Genomic DNA, 20,031 nt, shown 5'->3' with positions numbered 1-20,031 from the left:
ATTTGATAGAAAATATTTGAATAATACAAGTTGTAAAATTTCTAATATTAAATTATATCATAAAATACTTAAAACTCGACAAATTACATTAACTTAACAAGTTATGAATTTTATTGACAAAAAGTAGATAACTGTTATTTATTTGTATGCTATTACAAACAGAAATATTTATATTAATCATGTGGAAATTACTGCAGGGCAGCAGTTAGATGCCGTGCGCAACGGTAAAATTCGTGTATTATATGAATGTAATAGTTAGTCTTTACAGCTTTGATATTACAACGGACTGTCAGATGAGACTTAATCTAATCTTAACTTACACAATAAAATGTATTCTCAAGTAAATTGAAGAAGAGGAAAAAAATAAGAAACTGATGCCTAAATTAAAACAAACGGGAAAATACAATACAATTTTTTAGTCAAGTGATGCTATTAATTTCTGATTTATCTCGATAGTCTTTTGTGTAAACTTCTGTCGATGTCTAACGAGAACCTGGCTCTCTCTTTCTCTCTCTCTCTCTCTCTCTCTCTCTCTCTCTTCGTCCAATCGGCAGCCCACGTCCGATTGTCCAAGCGATTGTATGAATCGGCAATCGTACAGTTAGAAATCCTATGTTCTCCCTTATTTTGTCCGAACGACTGTAGGAATCGGCAGAAGTGCAATCAGAGACGAGGACCTGTATCGTGTTCTCTCTTACTCCACGCCTGAACGGCTACACAAATCGGTAAGACTTTGGCTAAAGACGAGAACCTAGTACTCTCTCTCTCACTTCACGTCCGAATGGATGTATAAATCATTAGGCGTATAGCAGAGAACTCTGTGTTTCTTCTCAGTGCCTCACAATGCAGACACACCCGAAAAAGGATTCTTTTCTCTACAGAGCGATCCCACATTAGAAACAAAAACTTCTCAAATCTCGCTCGCCACCCACGACAACCGAAAGCCTCAACTCGCCATTCTCGCCAACCTTTTTTTCCGCTACAACCAGTGCCGCTATGTAAGCTTATCAACAAATTATCTGAACTCACGGAACATGCCACGTGAGAAGTTTAAACACCAAAATCCTGATCTGATGGAGCAATTCTGAAATCTTATTTGGTTTCATGACGTCAAAATCATAGGAATACATACGTCTAATCTTTGTACATGATACTTTTGTTTTTTTTGTGTAGATGTGTTATCAATCACAATCATTCAAATGTGATGATTGTGAATCGCAATTGTAATAAGATTTAGTAAAAGAATCATGTTCCTAAGTATACATAGAATGATTTTTTTTATGTAATAAATAGGGTTTTTTCTCATTGTTTTATATTAAAGGACCCCATACAATTTAAGTAAAAAAAACAATTTCATTGGTAAATTTCATTACTTTTAATATGTTACAGTTTTCCGACAAAAATTCAATTAATTGATAACATATTTTTATATAAATCGTACGGAATTCTTTTTATATTTTGTATTTATTATTGTATAAAAACTTAAAGTTTCTTTTGTTATGAATATAGAGATATATTCAAGATGTCAGAAAACTAAAACTTATGCTCTCGTGGGTTGAAAGAGCAAGTCATACTGAAAAGAAAAGTCCTTTAACATTTTTCATTATTCACAATAGTTATCAAAATTAGTAAAGTTCGTCAAATGAGCGCGTATTTTCTCTATCCATCGTATGCGGAGACCGCCCGTCCGTTGCCAAATCATTGGCAGCCGCGGCAAGCGGCGCGGTGAGAAAGGAGAAGCAGCAATGGCGGCCTAACCTAACCTAACCTATACAGACATGTAGAAACAGCAATGCACCAACGTCTAAGCAAAGAGACAAAAAAACAAGTTAATCTATTTGACACAACCAAATCTTTAGTCAACCAAGATAAATGGAAAAAAAAGCTGATTTATTTTTGGTAGCATATATTGTAGAACATAATTTATCATTTAATTTGATAAATTATCTCCCTTCTCTAATTGAAGCAATTTATCCTGATTACAAAAATGCAAAAAAAATTCATGCCATCGTACAGCGATAATAAAAAATGTATTGGGTAAATACCAACGCCAATTAATAACGCAATATTTAAAAACAATTATTTTTTCATTAATCGCCGATGAATCGACTGACAAAGGTTGTACAAAACATCTTGGACTTATTGCTAGATATTTTGATAGTGAAAGGTAATTACACAATTAAATTTATTACATTCATATTTTTTTGTAACTTATATTAAACTTACATTGACAACTTACAATTAGTATTTCATTTTCCAGGATAAGAGATTCATTTCTTACATTAATTTCGATGAAAGATGCAAATGCAGATGACATTCACGGAAAAATTATTAAATTCTTTAATATACATGATATTCCATACAAAGAAAATTTAATTGGATCTGCCTCTGATGGAGCCAATGTAATGGCAGGTTAGCATAATTCTGTAATGATTAAGTTAAGGCCAAAAAACAAATTTATTTCTTTGCTAAAATGTACCTGCTAATTTTAATTTGTGTGCAAATCATGCGTGCAAAAAATTACCTAGATGGGTGGAAGATTTGGCAAGGGATGTGCACAATTACATTGCTGGCAGTTCCAAAAGAACTGCGTTTTATCAAGATTTTCAAAAATTTACTGATACTGCAATCCCAAAATTTTTCCCCTGTACAAACAAGATGGCTGTCACTTGAGTCTGTAGTTTTAAGACTATTAGAACAATATGACGCTTTAAAATTATATTTTTAAGATGCAGTTATAAATGATAGATTAATAGCGGCAAAAACTATTTTACAAAAATTGAATGATCCATTGACAAAACTTTTTCTGCAGCTTTTAAAATTTATTTTACAAATATTTAATAATTTAAATAGGAAAATGCGAGGGGAAATTCACAGCCGGCATTGGTGTACAAAATTTCGGCAGTGAACTGCCGAAAAAAGTAAGCAGTGACCTATAATATTGACGGCATTGTCATCAGTGGTTGGGGAGTGGTGAGCTCACTTCAGAGTCGGTTTTTCGATCATGGGGTTGAGCACAAAAATTTTTGAATACTTCGGGAAAGCTTTAGAATTTTTGTGCAGGCATTGGCGTATGATAATGGGCACGCGGTAGTGTTCATAATTGCATGGCATTGCCTTAATTTTAATATAGGATTGACGGCATTGTAGGCATTGACTAACATTAAGCATTGTCGGCAGTGTACAAAAATGTCGGCAGTGTTTTACAGCAATGCCAAAAATCGGCATTGGTGTACAAAATTTTGGGTTGTGAATTCCCCCTCGGGAAAATGCAATCAACTTTACCACAAATCTACAAGTTAAGAACTAAAATTATAGGAATATATAAAAATATACTAGACTGTTTTATAAGCAGAGATTTAATTTTAAACTGTGAAATTGAAAAAAATTGATTATAGGAATCCATATAATTTTATGAAATTAGAGGACATTTATGGGTGCTGAAAACTGTGCTTTTTTGTCACGTCCTGATAACAAAATGACAAAGGAACAAGAAATTTTTTTAGAACACGATGTTTGTTTAGATTTTTTAATCGAAAGTGTCAATCATATCAATATCCGATTTGATTTCACAAATGACATGTTATTAAAACTAGAAATGATTAATCCTGAAAATGTTAAAAAAAGCATTTCAGTTTCGATTATTCCCTTAGAAATACATTTCCCAAATTTGATAGCAAAAGAGGATTATGAGAAGTTAGATTCCGAATGGCGGTTATTAAGAAACATTAAAATCCAGAATTTCAGCGACAATAGCGAAGAACTTTGGGTTTCACTATTAAAAGAAAAATGTAGTAATGGTACGCCAATGTTTGGAAAAGTCAGTAAATTTGTTATTCAATTATGTTCTTTTTCTCACTGCTTCGTTAATGTCGAAAGACTGTTTTTCCAAATTAATTTAATAAAAACCGATTCAAGAAATTTAATTTTATCTGCTACTCTTTCTGGACTTTTACATACAAAAGAATACTTAAATGGTAAAAATTGCTACATCTTGCCTATAACAAAAGAGTTACTTAAATTACATTCTAATGAAATGTATAAGAGAAATAAAGACTATGAAATATTGACTATGAAACTTCTGAGATTAAAGATTTAAAAAAATACGCGTAACTGTAATGAGCTTTCTACAATAAATTATTAGTCGGTGTCATAAGTTGTAAGCCGTAAGAATTGATCAATCACAGTCGAATATTCTCTTCACATTCGACTGTGATTGGTCAATTCTTATGGCTTACAACTTATGTTATTGACTAATAGCTTATTGTAGAAAACTCATAAAGAGTAACAATGATATAACATTAATGCTGAATTGTTTTAAGTATTACATAATTAAATATATACTTATTATAATCAATATCTAATTAATATATAAAAGGATATTTTTATTGTTGTTAATCAATTTTATAACTATGATAATTTGTAATACTCAGTGAGAATAAATAAAGATTAAACAAGAACTATGAGAACATTTTTTAATTATAATTTCTTTTATTTGCATTTATTTGAATTTATTTAGATTTTATTTGTATTAAATTGTTTTAATAATCGTATTATTTATATAATAATTTTTATTAACTATCAATTTTATGTCTTAAGGTGTTATTACACGTGTTGTACGAAAAATTTTTTAAGCGTGTTGATTAGCTGCAGGATAGAAAATTTTTAAAAACTTGAAAAATTTTCTATTCTGCAGTAAATTAACACGTTTAAAAAATTTGTCGTACAACACGTGTAATAACACACTTACATGAAACTCCTAAAAGAAATTACTGCTTTAAATTTCAAATCTACCGTTTTTTTGGCATGCCACCACTATCCAATTTTTCAATCTCCTGGCAACACTGGATCACGATAACAATGATGACAATGATACAATAAGTGACAATATTAAATCTAATTTTGATTTAGGTGTTAATAATAAGGTGTTAATATTTAGGTGTTATTTATATAATTTCGTATCAAATAATATTAATCATTTAATCCCACCTAGATTTTATTTTTTCTATATAGTACACGACTTATTTGCATATTTTAATTATAGAATACTTTAAAGTATTATGTTTATTAATATTGTATATACAATAAGTACATTCTTTCAGAAACTATCGCTGCACATACTATCGGCACGGTGAACAAATATATTGAACAAGTAATAAAAATTTGGCTACAACATGCCAGTAATTGAGTAAAACAAAAAGAAAAATAATATTTTAATGTAAGATCTAGAGGAGAAGAGAGTAATAGGTATAACACCCATTATCATTTTATTGAATAATTTTGTTTATAATTAATATTTTCTATTGAAAATATTGAACGATTACATTCGTCAAAGTGCTATTTGATACATTCTAGGCTCAAAGTAATGAGATATTTATTATTTAGGACGTGATTTATAAAAATCTAACACCCCGCATAATCGGTGGCAGAAAAAAAGTGGTTGTAATATGGCTAACTATAAAAATAATTAAAAAAAATTAGTTTAGTTTAAAAGTAACACAATATCTTGTTACAAAATTATATATTTTTAATTTTCCATTGTTTAGAATTTTCCTGTTTTAGAATTTTCCTGCGTTCAGAAATTTTAGACATACCACTAGAAATTTTGTTAAAAATATCATTTTATCCCTGTTTAACATGAAACAACAAGCATAAAATGATGTCTTAATGTTTCTAGACACCGCTCTCTAGAATAATAATCGATATATCAAAGAAATATTTTGATATAAAAATTTTGCTATAAAAGCCATATTAATAAAATTCCATGTTATTGTTTTAACTTTGTTTAACTCGAAATGTGTATAACCGAATAAAAAAATAAATAACAAAAAACACTCAAATGTATGTACATTCGTGTGATAATATATACTCAAGTTTAAAAATAATGAGGAAGTATGAGTAATTAAAGGTTAAAGGTGAACCTTAACAAAGTTTAGAAATGCTCAAAAGTAAAAATGCTTTATAACAATTGTCCCATATTATGTATTGTCATATTAGCATCACTAAAAAACAGCGGGCTACTAAATGAATAACTCCATAAGCAATTGTTAGCATACGTCACTTAATAACGGAGATAGTGGTTAACCATATTGTCGACAATAGCCTCTTCTCCTCTACTTGTGCACGTACACACATACAAACACACGCGCGCGCGCATGCTTTATATTATACAAGGTGATTCAGGTCACTCGTAATACCCGGCACGTACGTATTCCTCATGAAAAATTGAATAGAAAATGGTAAAGGCAAAATGTTGAAGGTTGCATCATAACTTTGTCATATATCATTGAATTTGTAATAAAATAAGCTTTATTTTGCTTATAAGAAAAAATAGAAATTTTGAAAAAAAAAAAAAGTGGCGGGGGAAAGTGCAAAAACAAATTTAAAAAAATTTTTATCACTATTATAAAGTACTCTTCAAGCCATTTAACTTTTAAATAGAATATTTTTCTCTATTTTTTATATTGTACAATAATTTCAACAATGCACGTTTCAAAAGAAAAAAAATCGATTTTCTTTAAAGAGGTATTTTACTTCCTAAAAGAGAGATTGGGCACATATAAAAAGAACGTGTCTCTTATTTCGATCTGTATGACAACGTATTAAAGACACGTCAAAATTGATGGGGGACACTTCCATAGTGCACGGACGGGTGCGCGTACCATGCGTTAGGGAGTGGTTGTTAAATCATCAAAAAGAAGTGAAATAAAAAATATTGCAAGTATATTTATTACCCATTGGATGGAAGTTTTACGACCACGCGGCAATTGATCATCAGCTACTTACAATGTTAAATAGTGGGAAAACTCTAGGCACTAGCCGCTGCTTAGGGAGGGACCTCCCGGTGCTTCCGTTTGGAAGTACGACGGATGATCTTGCTCGGGGTCGTGACTACTGCGCTTTTGGTGCTAGAAACTTGCTGCAGCTTGTCTCAAGCCAATGACGAGGCGCTCGATGCTGAGTCCGCGGCGGATCAATTATGAAACAATTTGGACTGAATCAACATTATGGGCCTTGCGTGGAGTCCAGTCAGCTAGGATAATCGTTAGGGGTGCCAGGAGTTTTTGCGTTTGGTGGATATTAAAATTTATATTCTGTTTGCTAGAAGTATATAAATGTATGGACGGTGGCTTGGACGGCGTAATCTATGCGCTACAACTCGCCAGTAGATGCACACTGATGATTTTTATCATGGGTAATCTATGGATACGTATACTTAGCTAAGATTAAAAATACGCGGTCAAATCGAAGGCAGCTAAGAAAGATGTATTAAAAAAAGTAACCAACAGATGTATTACTCTTCCCTTAAATTTAAATGTGATGCTAAATATTTAAAATATTTAACTAGGTAGCTCTAATTACTATTTTCCTTCACGGGATATGGCAAGCTGGATCCCTAATTATTACCCGCTGTACTTATCCGATCTGGTGCTAACATAGACCGTAGTAAGGGCCATATTAAATTGGCAAAGATCGTTAAATTTAGAGCTGGTTTATATCTGCTAGATAAAGAAATTGAATATGGTGGTGTTTAAGTACATATTTTTCGTGCACTCTGCTAGTGTTGCACTCTTGCTGGAGTGTAACTTTACGGAAATCTGGTAGTGTTGCCTGGAGAGCGAGAAGAGAGAGCTATCTGCTGGAATACAATTTGCAGCCCTGAATTTCCGGGCCCAGAGCTGCGGATCCGTTAGACAACATCCTTACCTAGCCAGAACGGGGGTGGTACTTGCCCTCCTAACAACCAAGTCAATTTTCTATTACAATAAAAATGTTTGAGAAAAACATTTATATAATAGGGAATAGGGAAAAACCATCTCCAGGTGATTGGATCTCTGGGGACCGGCAGCGCGCAGGTTCTTTTCCTGCTTGCATAAAGTCGGTGGCATTGCCGGAATTCTGCGAAAGGAAAGTGGGGGCGTCAACGGGGAGCGCCTTGGCCGATTTGGCAATCCCCGAAGAATCAACGCGCAGATCAAACGTAATTCTCAGAAAACTGAGTACACAAAAACTGGATTCCAACTAGAAAAGAGTGGAGAAAGTGGAGAAACAACCGAAATCAAAGGTAATTTCCGCAGAGGCAATCTGTCTCAATTATAAAATTAAAATACCAAAGAGAAACGGGTACATTCTCCAGAAAATGAGGATAACTTTGGAGAATTAAGAATGGCTGTCCCGGCGAACAAAGACAATAGCCCCAGAATTACAGGAAAAAAAAGTCTTTCAATGATCACGGGTATTTCCACGTATAAAGTGAAGAGAAAAAAAGAATTGGAGAAAAAGCAATCGTTGGAAAACCAATCTGAGTGACAGAATGGGAGGACGTTGATTCAATAGGTGAGATAAGGAGAAAAAAGAAAAGGACTAAAATAATGAAGGCGGAAAAAGCGCTTACGGCCTAGCAAAAGAAGGAGGTAAACAAAATAGTGGGTCAATTTAACACGATGCCGGCAGCGCAGATAGCGGAAGAGGCGATAAAGTCCGTTAACGGAAAGGTGGCAAAGCAGAATGTACAAATATCCAAGGCCCGTTTAATAAAAAAATTGAACTGGCCTTATACGTAAATAGGGTTGCAGTAAGAGAGTTGGTCATTCGTGCGGGATGGCAAAAGACACGGCATACCGGGAGAAATGTTTAGCCCTTCAAAGGGAAGTTAATGAATTAAAAGAAAAATTTGAAATTGCCCTTTCAGGTAGGGAACAGAGTTCAACCATACGGACGCAAGGTTATGGAGTACAAACGCCAAGAGGCCTAACATGCAAAAATGTTAAAGGAAGAAAACTTATCACAAGCTCGAGCAATGAGGAAAGAAAGAGTGGTCATCTTGTGGCACGGAATAATTTGCAAGGGTCAAATCAACACCGAGGGGTGAAATGGGACTAACTTGAGACTGGAAACGGACGAGAGAGTGGAGGAAGAAACCGCGAATCCCTCCGTGTCTAAAGACGGATCAATCTCATATACGGTGGGATAAAGTACAGGGGGACAACCGCTATCTCAGCAGGAAGGACAGAAACACATGTACATTAAATTGAGGGATGGTCCCGGTGCACTGCAGTTTTCCCAGGAATACGGGGAATCGTCGTATCCGTGCTCATCATCGGTCAAAGAGATGTGGCAAAATGCCACAAATGGCAAGAAGAAAAGATGGAGAAAAAAGAGAACCCAAAACCAAACCCTAGATAAACGTCAGAAGGAACGGGTTTCAATGGAAATGCAAAATGGATTCGCCGAGAGATTCTGCCCCAGTCACAGTAGGGTACATTTCCGTCAGGCGGAGAGAGGCAAGGGGTCACCGGGACTGGTGATCAAAGAAGCGATAATACCCGAAAGAAGTAGAGGGCTAGTAGAAGGTGTTCCTACGAGAGGGACAAACAACAAGGCTGGAGAAACGGAGATGAAAGGGGCACAGCAGGACCCCAACACAAGGGAGAGAAAGACGCCGGCCCAGCTAATTAGTGCAGCCAAAAGGAACGTACCTAAGACAGCAGCGATAACAATAACGCGAGAGGAGGGTGGGCTTTTCTACGTCCATATACTATACACGCCTATATACTATACAATATACTAAAGAGTACGAGAGACAAAGTTTCTCTCGCAGATCTCGGCATACAGACGACAAATGTGAAGAGAGCCGTTAACGGCAGGCTAATAATCGAGCTACCAAGAAAAGATATGTCGGCTAAGGCTGACAGCTCGCTAGGCATTTAAGATTGGCCTTTGAAAAAGAACAAGCAAAGATCATGCGAACGACGCCAAGAAGAGAGATTCTTGTGACGGGATTTGACGAGTCGGCCACACCATATGAACTGAGTCTAGCTCTCGTGGAAGCGAAGGAGTGCTCATGCGCGGACGTTAGACTAGGACCCATCAGATCAACGAGAGATGGGCTCTACTCGGTGTGGGCCAGATGCCCAGTAATAGCAACAATTAAAATTGCGGAAAAGGAGAAACTTAAAATTGGTCGTTGAGAAACGTAAAATTGGCCAAAGTGACTTGGAGCGACGCCCACTCCAGTGCTTCAGATGCCTGGCACTGGGGCATACTAAGAAGAAATGCCTATCAATAATCGACCGGAATGATTGGTGTTTTAACTGTGGAGGTCAGGATCATAAAAAAAACGTATGCAGAAACAAGCCGTCATGCCCAGTATGCGAGAGTAGAGGTCTGCGCCATGACCATAAACCAGGAGAAAAAGGGTGCGTCCAGGTGGCTCCTCGCTCACTGCAGAAAAGGAGTTGCAGAGAAACATTACCAGCCTTTAGGGCAGTATACATACCTGAGAATGGAGCACAAAACGGAGAAGGAACAAAGAGCCAACCGAGCGGAAAAATCGAGAGGGCTAGGGAGCAAAGTCAGCCAGTTGGCAGCAAAGTGGTTAAGAGTCCTAAAGCTAGGAGAGAAGAAACGCTGAGGACTAAACTAACGCAGGCAGCGAAGACATCGAAAGCGGCGAAAAAATATGGTGCACCGTCGGCAATCGACGAGCACAAGTCGCCAAAAGAAACGCAGAAGGAGGAGGTAACATCCGCAGCGTTAGCAAGTCCGGCCAGGAGCCGACAACTTGTTACCAATAGTCCCAGGACCGAGAGCCCGGAAAGGCTCGGATCCCTTCTTCTGAGAGGCGACCAGCGAGAAGAGCCTGGGAACAGCGAGCAGACAAGCAAATGAAGACGATTCAATCATGAAAGTATCAGGAGAGGATGAAACAAAAGAGAAAGAAGCACAGAGGGCTTCATCAAGTGACTCGACTCTGTAATGGTAGTGATAGCTCAACTAAATATCAATAATTGCAGGATATCACAAAACTTATTGATTAAAAAAATGGACGTATCCATAGTGGTGATTACGGAGCTAAACACAGTACTCGAGGACACTGGTATTTGTCTAGCGGAAATCGGCCAACAGTAGCAATCACCTGACAAGGTGCCAGGACGTGTGCAGGAGTCTTGACGCGGAAAAGGGCTACCCGAGGGTTGAATGGGAGGAAATTGTCCTACTTGGGTGTTACTACCCACTATATAAACCGCTAAGAAACTACAACCTGTACTTGGACAACCTAACTAGAAGCAGAAGATTTGCCGACAGGCCAACCCTGTTCATGGGCGACTTTAACGCACGTTCACTTCTCTGAGACATTTTTTAAAACTTAAGGGAGAGGCACCTAAGCGAGTGGCCAGCGGATCTGAGACTGGTCCTCTTAAATCTGGTTTGGTCCCCGACAACTTACCACCCGCGTGGAAAGTCGACGGTTGATCTGATGTGGGCCAACCGTGCGATATTCGGGTTGGTGGACGGATGGAGAGTCGATTATCAAAATGATTCTCTATCCGACCTCTTCTGTATATATGTAAATATTAGGATCAGGAGCAGGGCAAAAAGTAGACTTAAGTTAATTAACACGATCTTTCCACAACGGTGCGCAAAAAAGATTGACGAAGATATGCTGAAAGCGACGGCAGCGGTGAAAGCGTGAGAAACACGAGGAGCGCTCAGCTTGCGAATGGACGGAATGGCTAGGTTTGGCGCTGTCAGAGATCATTAGTGCGGCTGCACTTCAAGCAAGACTAGGACACAAGTCATCTTGTTATTGGTGGAATGCGGATATTGTGAAACTTAGAAGGAGATGCAATCACCTGAGGAAAAGAGCTTTCAGAGCTAAGAACAAGATCTCGCTTGACGCACAAAGAATGCTAAAAAACGAGGTGAGAAGGATCAGGGGGATCCTACGAGTGGCAATTATAAAGGCAAAGGCGTCGGCCTGGGACCAACTGCTGACGACTTTTGACGCCGATTCCTGGGGACGCCCGTATAGAGTGGCCATCAAGAAGCTCAAAAAGTCGAGCCCGTTAGGCTGTGAAAAGCTCCCAAATAATTAAAAAGATAGTGGACTCTCTATTCCCGAACTATCAAATAATGGAAAGGGAGGAAGTGAACGTGAGGAAATAGCGGTCACAGAAGAGAAAGTAGCAACCGCGAATAAGAAAATAAATAACAACAAAGCTCCTGGACCAGACGAAATGGGTAGGGTCATTAAGTTGACGCAGAAGCCATTATTACCAACATGGACCAAGTGCTTCAACAAGTGCTTTCAGGAGAAATATTTTTCAGCAGAATAGAAGGAAGCAAAGCTCATACTCCTCAGGAAGGCATTGAAGCCGGTAGGAATCCCATCGTTTTATCGTCTGATCTGCTTGCTGGTAGAGGCCGGGAAGTTAATAGAAAGAGTCATGGCCAGGAGATTACTTAAACACTTAGAGAAAACGGAGGGACTCTCAGATCTGCAATTTGGTTTCCGGAAAGATAGATCCACGATTAACGGGATCGAGCAGGCCAGGAAGCTTATAATCAGAGATGGGCAATTTTTTGAATAAAGAGTAATAAATAACGAATAAAATTTTATTCGCGAATAACGAATAATTTTTTATTCAAATAAAAATTTATTTGATAATCTCAAATAAAAATATTTTCAAATAAAATTTTATTTATGAATAATGAATAATTTTTTGTTCAAATAAAAATTTATTCGTCCATCTCGAATAAAAATATTTTTGAATGAAATTTTATTTATGAACAACAAATAATTTTTTATTTGAATAAAATTTTATTTATAAATAACCAATTTTTTATTCGAATAAATTTTTATTCGTTTATTTCGAATAAAATTTTATTTATAAATAACGAATAATTTTTTATTCAAATAAAATTCAATTTATGATAACAATTTTTTATTCAAATAAAAATGTATTTGTTTATATCGAATAAAATATTTTTGAATAAAAATTTATTTGTTATTTGTAAATAAAATCTTATTTTGGGTTAGCAATTTAAATTATTATTTTACAATTTAAGGTTAAATAATTTTTAATTTATTAGTAAAGCATTTTTATTTAAATAATATTTACATATATTATTTGAATAAAAACATTTTATTAGCTACAAAATTTTTGTGCATAATGTAAAAATATATTTTAATATTTTTATTATATAAACATACATACAATGAGTGATAAAAGTTCCGGAATAATCAATTATACTGAAAGTATTAGTTTATTAGAAGACTATTTCGAACAAAAATGAGTTTTTAAAAATCTAGTAATTATGATATTTATTTGAATTTTGGTATTTATTTGAAAAACTTGGTCAACATAAAAATCTTAAATAAAAACCCCTATTTATTATATATTTTTAGAGCTAAAGTTGAGACGTGTTCAAGGCTATAATAAAGTATTTTTCTAGTTATAAGTCTTAAAAGTTACAATATCAGCGGCATTAACATTACCCAAGAGTTGAGTTACCAAGAAATTGTACGGATTTACACCGCGTATCTGCCTATATGTGTGTCTGCGTATACTGTATAATGGTGATTGCGCACGCATATGTGTGTGAAGTAATGAAATAAAATTTACTTATTACATATTTAATTAAATTTATTAATAATATATATTTTAAATACATGTCTTTATTATGTACTGATAAATTATACATATAATGCATAATAACGTAAAATGCTTCTACATCATATCTTTAGAATAATTACTTTTGAGAACAACTCTTTTTTCAAACATTATATCTGATAATTTATTACTTTTTGGAGCATTGGTCATAGTTGCATAAGAAAATAACCTTTCGATGGGGGCTGATGAAGGAAGAGGTGTATTATAAAAGACCTGTTTTATTGTAGGATACGTTTGTAGCATTGATGTTTCATGGTGATCATCATTAAAATATTTGATAACTTCTATTTTAGCATGAGAGAAAGATTGTTTTGTAATTCTATTAGATGTTACTGACAATAAGTCACCAAAATCAAAAAAGTCATCATTATGATAAAATTGTTCTGTTTGTGTAGATTCAGAAATAAGACATTCCGTTGCAACTTTTTGTTTGAAAAGAATTTCTATTGATAATTGATGATGAGAATCAATGCAACTAAACCATCGATTTTTAAATCTTGGATATGATAATGCAGCGATTGTTGCATTTTCTGCTGCAACTGAAGAAAAATTAAAAAAATCCAGAAGTGTTTTCAACACTTTGTAAAAGAGAATGTGACAACGTAGTGCAATATTTTCAGTTTTTTGTTTGCAAACTTTACAGTTTTCGACGCAAAGTTAATAATCTTGGAAGAACGATTCCATCATACATGTCTTTTTCTCTTTGTAATATATCCAAAGCTTCAGCCAATGATGATACACATAATATATATTCTTTAAGATACAAGAAATCGTTTTCCTTAAATCCATTTTTAATATTCATATTTGTGCATAGTGTGGAAAGTTTATCACGAACACTATACATCTGTTGCAAAGAGTCATATAAAGAATTCCATCTAGTCTGTCCAGGTCGATTTAATGTACAACCCAATTGTATATCTTGCATTATTTCTGCAGATTTTGGACGTCTTGCCAGTTATAATGCTGTGCATTTCGCTGTGCATTTCACAATACTTGATAATGCAGTGTGGATAACGATTTACATTTATTAATTGCCGATATCATATCGGTTGTAGCACATAGATTGAGTGTATGTGCGCAGCATCTGAGATGCTGTGGCAAAAAGATGTTATGATGCGTTGACTCATCTTCGCGTAGATCTATATGTAATATAAAGAAATAATAGAATTAAACATTATTATTTACGTAATTAACATTATAAATAATTAGAGTTTATAATAATAATAAAATAATTATAAATATAATAATTAACAATAATGAGAATGAAAAGGTATTATTGTAAAGTTATACTCAGACATCTAATATGTTTAAAACTAATAAGATAATTTTGACAAAGATTCATATATAATCAACAGTAATAATATGTACAGATATATATTATAAAATATTAAATACATGTATCTCTTTATGATTATGTTCCAAGACTCACAGTATAATTTGAATAGTAATATAATGTTAAATGAGTTAAACTGTTACCACCATTACATATGGTTTAAAAACTGATATTGTTGACATTTTTTATATAAATATTATTTATACAAAATAAATTTATTGCTAAAAATGATTATAAACTTCTATTTAAAAAATTACAAAACACAGAACAACAGAAAACTGATTTTCCTTAAGAATGTAATTTTATATTTTGTATTATAAAAAATTAAAATTAGATTAAACACAAACACTTTAGTGTCAATAATAATAATTAAAAAAACAAAATTATCGTGACTGAGCATGTGGATCATAAGTCGTTGTAAGAGATACTTAAACATATTATGATATAATATGATATGATTAGGTATATATAAAATACAATCGATTCTTACTAATTAAAATGTATACAAATTCTTCCTCGTCATCATGATTATCTTCATGATCATTGTCGTCTGTTGATTCATCTTTATAACTTTCGATATCACAACTAAAATAATTGAGTTTTACTCCAGATAAAAAGCTTTAACAAAGTTACTAGCATTGTCACTTATAGTTGCAACTATCTTTTCGGAGTTTAAACCAAATTCCATATGAATTTCATGTAGAAGGTCAACTACTTTATCGAAACTATGTGTGCCTCGAAATCTTCGACACGCTAAAGCCGCAAATCTCCGTTCCAATGAATTATTATCAATCCAATGAGCAGTTACACCAAAGAAGCTTCTTTTTCGCGATGACCACACATCAGCCGTTGTACAAACATATATTGTATCTTCGTTTAGAAACTTTTTCATACTATTTATATGTGTTTCATATAGTTCTTCTATTCTCCTTCCAAGAGTTCTTCGACTCATCATTTGAAGTGAGTTACCATGATCGCATAATCCTAAATTTTCAAAAATTCTTACGAAATATGGATCTTCTACAGCTTTTAACGGAACCATAAAATGGATGATATATTTTGTAATATCATCTTCAAATTGTTTTTGTAAACACTGTGAACACGTTTTCTGTGATATTCTTTTTTTGGAAGAGTGACATCGTTATAAAATTTAATACGTTTATTTTTGTAGTACTGTTCATACTCTTCCATTACTGCGTTATCTTGTTTTCTTTTCAAATGAGATTTGAAATTAGATGATGATCTCATCGATCCTTTAATATGTACTTCTTTTGGAAAACATTTAGTACAAGAAGCTATGACCAAATTTTTATTAGTTTCAATAATTTTACAAAATGTGCCATTCAAAATTGTTAATGTTGAATGTTCGATTTCTTCAAACATTTTTTTAATCTTTTACAATACACTGTAAAAGAAGTATGTAAAATTACATAAATAATATACGTAAAAATTACACAATTTATTTGTACACATTAAAGATGTTCTTTGCAATTTCAAAATAAATTATGTAAAAAAATATTTTTAATTTAATGAAAATAAAATTTATATAAAATAACAAAAAAAATATTATTTTTTATGTAGAAATGTATTCTTTTTTTTTACCATTTCCTTGTCCTTTCCTTTATATAAATTAAAAAAGAAATTGTAGGAATTAAAAAAAAAGTTAGTATATTATATATAGTTTGTGTTTCAAAAATAAAAGTAAAAATTAAATAATTTAAAATTAGCTAATTGTAAGTTAAGTTAAATGTTAGTAATTTTTTAACTTTATTATTTAACTTTTAATTTTTGAATTAATTATTATCCAATCTTGCAAATAATATAGTTAATACCCTCTTACATATTTTAATTTATTATTGTTATATCATGAAAGGAATGTATTTTCAAATATTAAATATAATGTTCATCATTGAATTATAATATCGTAGCAATATTGTCGTAAAATTTATAATATTAGGCACTATTAAAATATTAATTGCTGCAACTTTACCACAATATTTTGTGTAGTATGGGTTAGTTTTGATTGAAGGGGATGCTAAAGTCGTGAATTTTACCGCCTGAAAAACGACTTACATACATGTATATACGGTTTACAATCCATACATACGCTTTTAGAAATATTAATCATTACATACTATTACATCAATATCGCACGTACACATACGGAAAGTTTCGTAAAACTTTTTCGTATTGAATTAGGTGTCTAAGTTTAATTCTAGAAGCTCGACGTTGTTTCTTCGTGTAATCTACGAAGACTTTTTGAAGACTCCAACTTCGTAAGTACAGTGCAGAGCTTTTATATCGAGCAAATATTGTTACGATTTGACAGCTCTACGGCATATTCGTTTAACAAATAAGAAAAATAATTGTAATTAATATAATTTTTTTCATTCTCTGCATAAAGTTTATGCTGCAAACATGTACTACATACTTTAATTCTGGAATAAGATTTTCAAATCTATAAAAATAATACATACGGAAAGTTGTTACCAAATTATTTTGTTTAGTCGGTAAAACAGGACAGACTTCAGGATTCCCTTAAAGGCAAAAAAATGTTACATATAAAAACAAATAATACTTACGGTCATAGAAGATTAGCAAAAACAGCAGTTGTAAAATTGTAACCTTTGCGACCATTTTGAAAGGAAAATCTCTGTGCACAAACCGATTTTATGTATTTAATAAGTGTGCGATTTAATTTCCATGATTGTTCTATAATCAAACATAACAAAAAAATTAATGATTCTTTTCATCTATTAATAAGACATTGGTCCAATAAGACATTGAATTAACATCATTATAATTCTTCTAATTATTGTTTACACAAATTTTATTACATTCAAAATTTTTTCATTTTAATACAAGTTCTTCGGAAAAATGCAATAGACAGAAATAAAATAAAATATTAAAATTAATTTTTTTGGAAATATTACAGTTAGTAAATTTATGTATTCTTTTTTAGATAACGATAAACAAATAGTTTTATAGACATTGTACTTTAAAGAAACAGAATTTATTGAGTCAGAATTTCAAAAAATATCTATAAAGTAGAGGAAGGACGCCAGTTGTAGAATATATCTTGGTAGTGGAATATCATAATATCTCACATAATTCGCTTTAAATTCTAAAAGCAACTTTTAAAATTCGTTATAATCCATTTAGATATTATAGGATGGTTACTGATCATTAGTGATTGATGTGTTTTTATAAAAGCTGAATTTCAGTTTTATATGCAAAACTTTTTATAGGTGTATATTTTGTAATTTTAAGAAGTACATCATATTAATTTTTTAACTTTAATCTTACTTGAATGCCTTAAATGCAAATTTCAATTAATATTATTGAATTTAATTTGTGTCGTAATGTGCGTACAAATTTGGCAACTAAAGTCATATTATACAGGGTGATTTAGAATGACCCTGTAAAGACATGTTTTTGGGTAAATTCTGAGACGATTTTTCCTATACAAAAATTTTGTTCGACACTTACTTTTTGAATTATAAGAGGATAAAGTTAGCGAATTACGAGCCGTGTAGATATGTATAATAAACAGAGGCGGCACAACTCACTGTCTGACGCGGACGCTTACGCGGGGCATCTTTGCGATCAACTTTCTGACAATGAGAATTATTCTATCGCATAAAAACGTAAAACACACACATACGCGCGCGCATGCACGCACACACGCACGCACCTCTCTCCCTCTCTCTGTCTGTCTGTTTGCCACTTACCTTGTACAGATTCGACGTTTTTACTGTTGCAACTTGATGTATTTCTTGACGTTAATTCGTCACATAGGAATGTGAGGGATCTTTATGCTATTTCTGCACGATTGTGAAATTCATCCAAGTTATAACAATAAAAACGTCGAATCTGTATAAGGTAAGTGACACACACGCACGCACGCGCGCACGCACAGAGAGAGGGAGGGAAAAGGGGAGGGATTAATTGACCTTTATTTTAGCTTTCACAGCAATTTTTTTGTACACCATTATTCTACATACATTAACTATATATTAACATTAGCTGATATATATTCTTTTAACAATCTCTTAAACGCTATTAATTCTCTACATTCCTTAATAACAGTGGGTAACGAATTGTACATTTTTATACCTTCATAAAAAAGGCATTTTTGAGCACTTCTAGTTTTACGGAAAGTTACTACTAAGTTTCCTGTCTGCCTCGTTTGTCTATCGCATTCTCCTCCCACTATCTCTATTTTATTGTTTAACGCCTTCAAAGCTATGCTATTTAATATTTGAAAGATAAATACATTATACGTTATAACATAACCGTTGCCTTACAGACATAAACTGTAAGGCATGTAGCATGTGTTCAATTTTGGTACATCTATTGCACTGTAGAATTACTCTCATGGCACGGTTATGAGCTATCTGAAGTTTATTTAATTGCGTTTCACCCATCTCAACTAATAAAGTAGCATTGTACTCGAAATAAAGTGCTATGATAGACTTGTACACAATACATCTAGTATATGCTGATACGAAGTTACCTATTTTATTTAAAAAGCTAGTCTTTTTCCCTATTTTCTTAAGTATATAATCGCAGTGATCTTGAAATCTAAGTCTATCGTCTAGCATTATACCTAAATTTTTCATGGTTGATACCCGTTCTATTTCGATTCCATCCAGACACTTTACAGCAGTATTACTTTCTTTTCTAATACTTCTAACTATCATATATTTTGTTTTATCTGCGTTCATTTTTAACTTATTTATATTCATCCAATGTTTGATTACATTAAAAGCCATATTCATTTTTACCTCTACATCTGTATTATTTTCTCCACTTACATATATAAGCGTGTCATCTGCAAACATTTTTATATTGCCCCCTTTTGGATAGACTTCAATTATATCATTTATATATATTATAAATAGCAAAGGTCTAGTACTGAACCCTTGTGGCACTCCATATTCTGTAAACAATAATTTAGAACATATTTGATTAAATTGTATCTGTTGTTTCCTATTATTTAAATATGATTTGACTGTAAGGTCATTCCTCTAATTCCGTATTGATACATTTTTTTCTAACAATCTTTCTTTATCTATTGTTTCAAACGCTCTCTTAAGATTCATGAAGATAATTCCTATCATTTTTCCTTCGCTCACTATTAATTTCCATTCGTCTATGACAGATTAAATCGCTGTTTCACACAAATAATATTTTCTAAATCCCGCCTGATGCTCTGTTATAATACCGTTTGTTTCCAAG

The 20,031-nt window shown here is 33.1% G+C and overlaps 1 protein-coding gene across 3 annotated transcripts in view; it reads right to left on the bottom strand.

Moving 5' to 3' along the window:
- Nucleotides 1-20,031, bottom strand: part of LOC105200182 — a 112,490-nt gene that overhangs the window by 21,068 nt on the left and 71,391 nt on the right. For all 3 annotated transcript variants that reach the window (XM_026138081.2, XM_026138082.2, XM_026138080.2), the window contains exon 2: nucleotides 17,373-17,502. In XM_026138081.2, coding sequence (XP_025993866.1) covers nucleotides 17,373-17,427 — 55 coding nt within the window. In that variant the 5' untranslated portion in view covers nucleotides 17,428-17,502. The remainder of the gene's footprint in view (nucleotides 1-17,372; nucleotides 17,503-20,031) is intronic.

The sequence above is a fragment of the Solenopsis invicta genome, chromosome 14 (genome assembly GCF_016802725.1).
Source record: "Solenopsis invicta isolate M01_SB chromosome 14, UNIL_Sinv_3.0, whole genome shotgun sequence".
Classification (NCBI taxonomy): Eukaryota; Metazoa; Arthropoda; class Insecta; order Hymenoptera; family Formicidae; genus Solenopsis; species Solenopsis invicta.
Note: the sequence above shows the minus strand (reverse complement) of the source record. Positions and strands in the feature narration are given on the sequence as shown.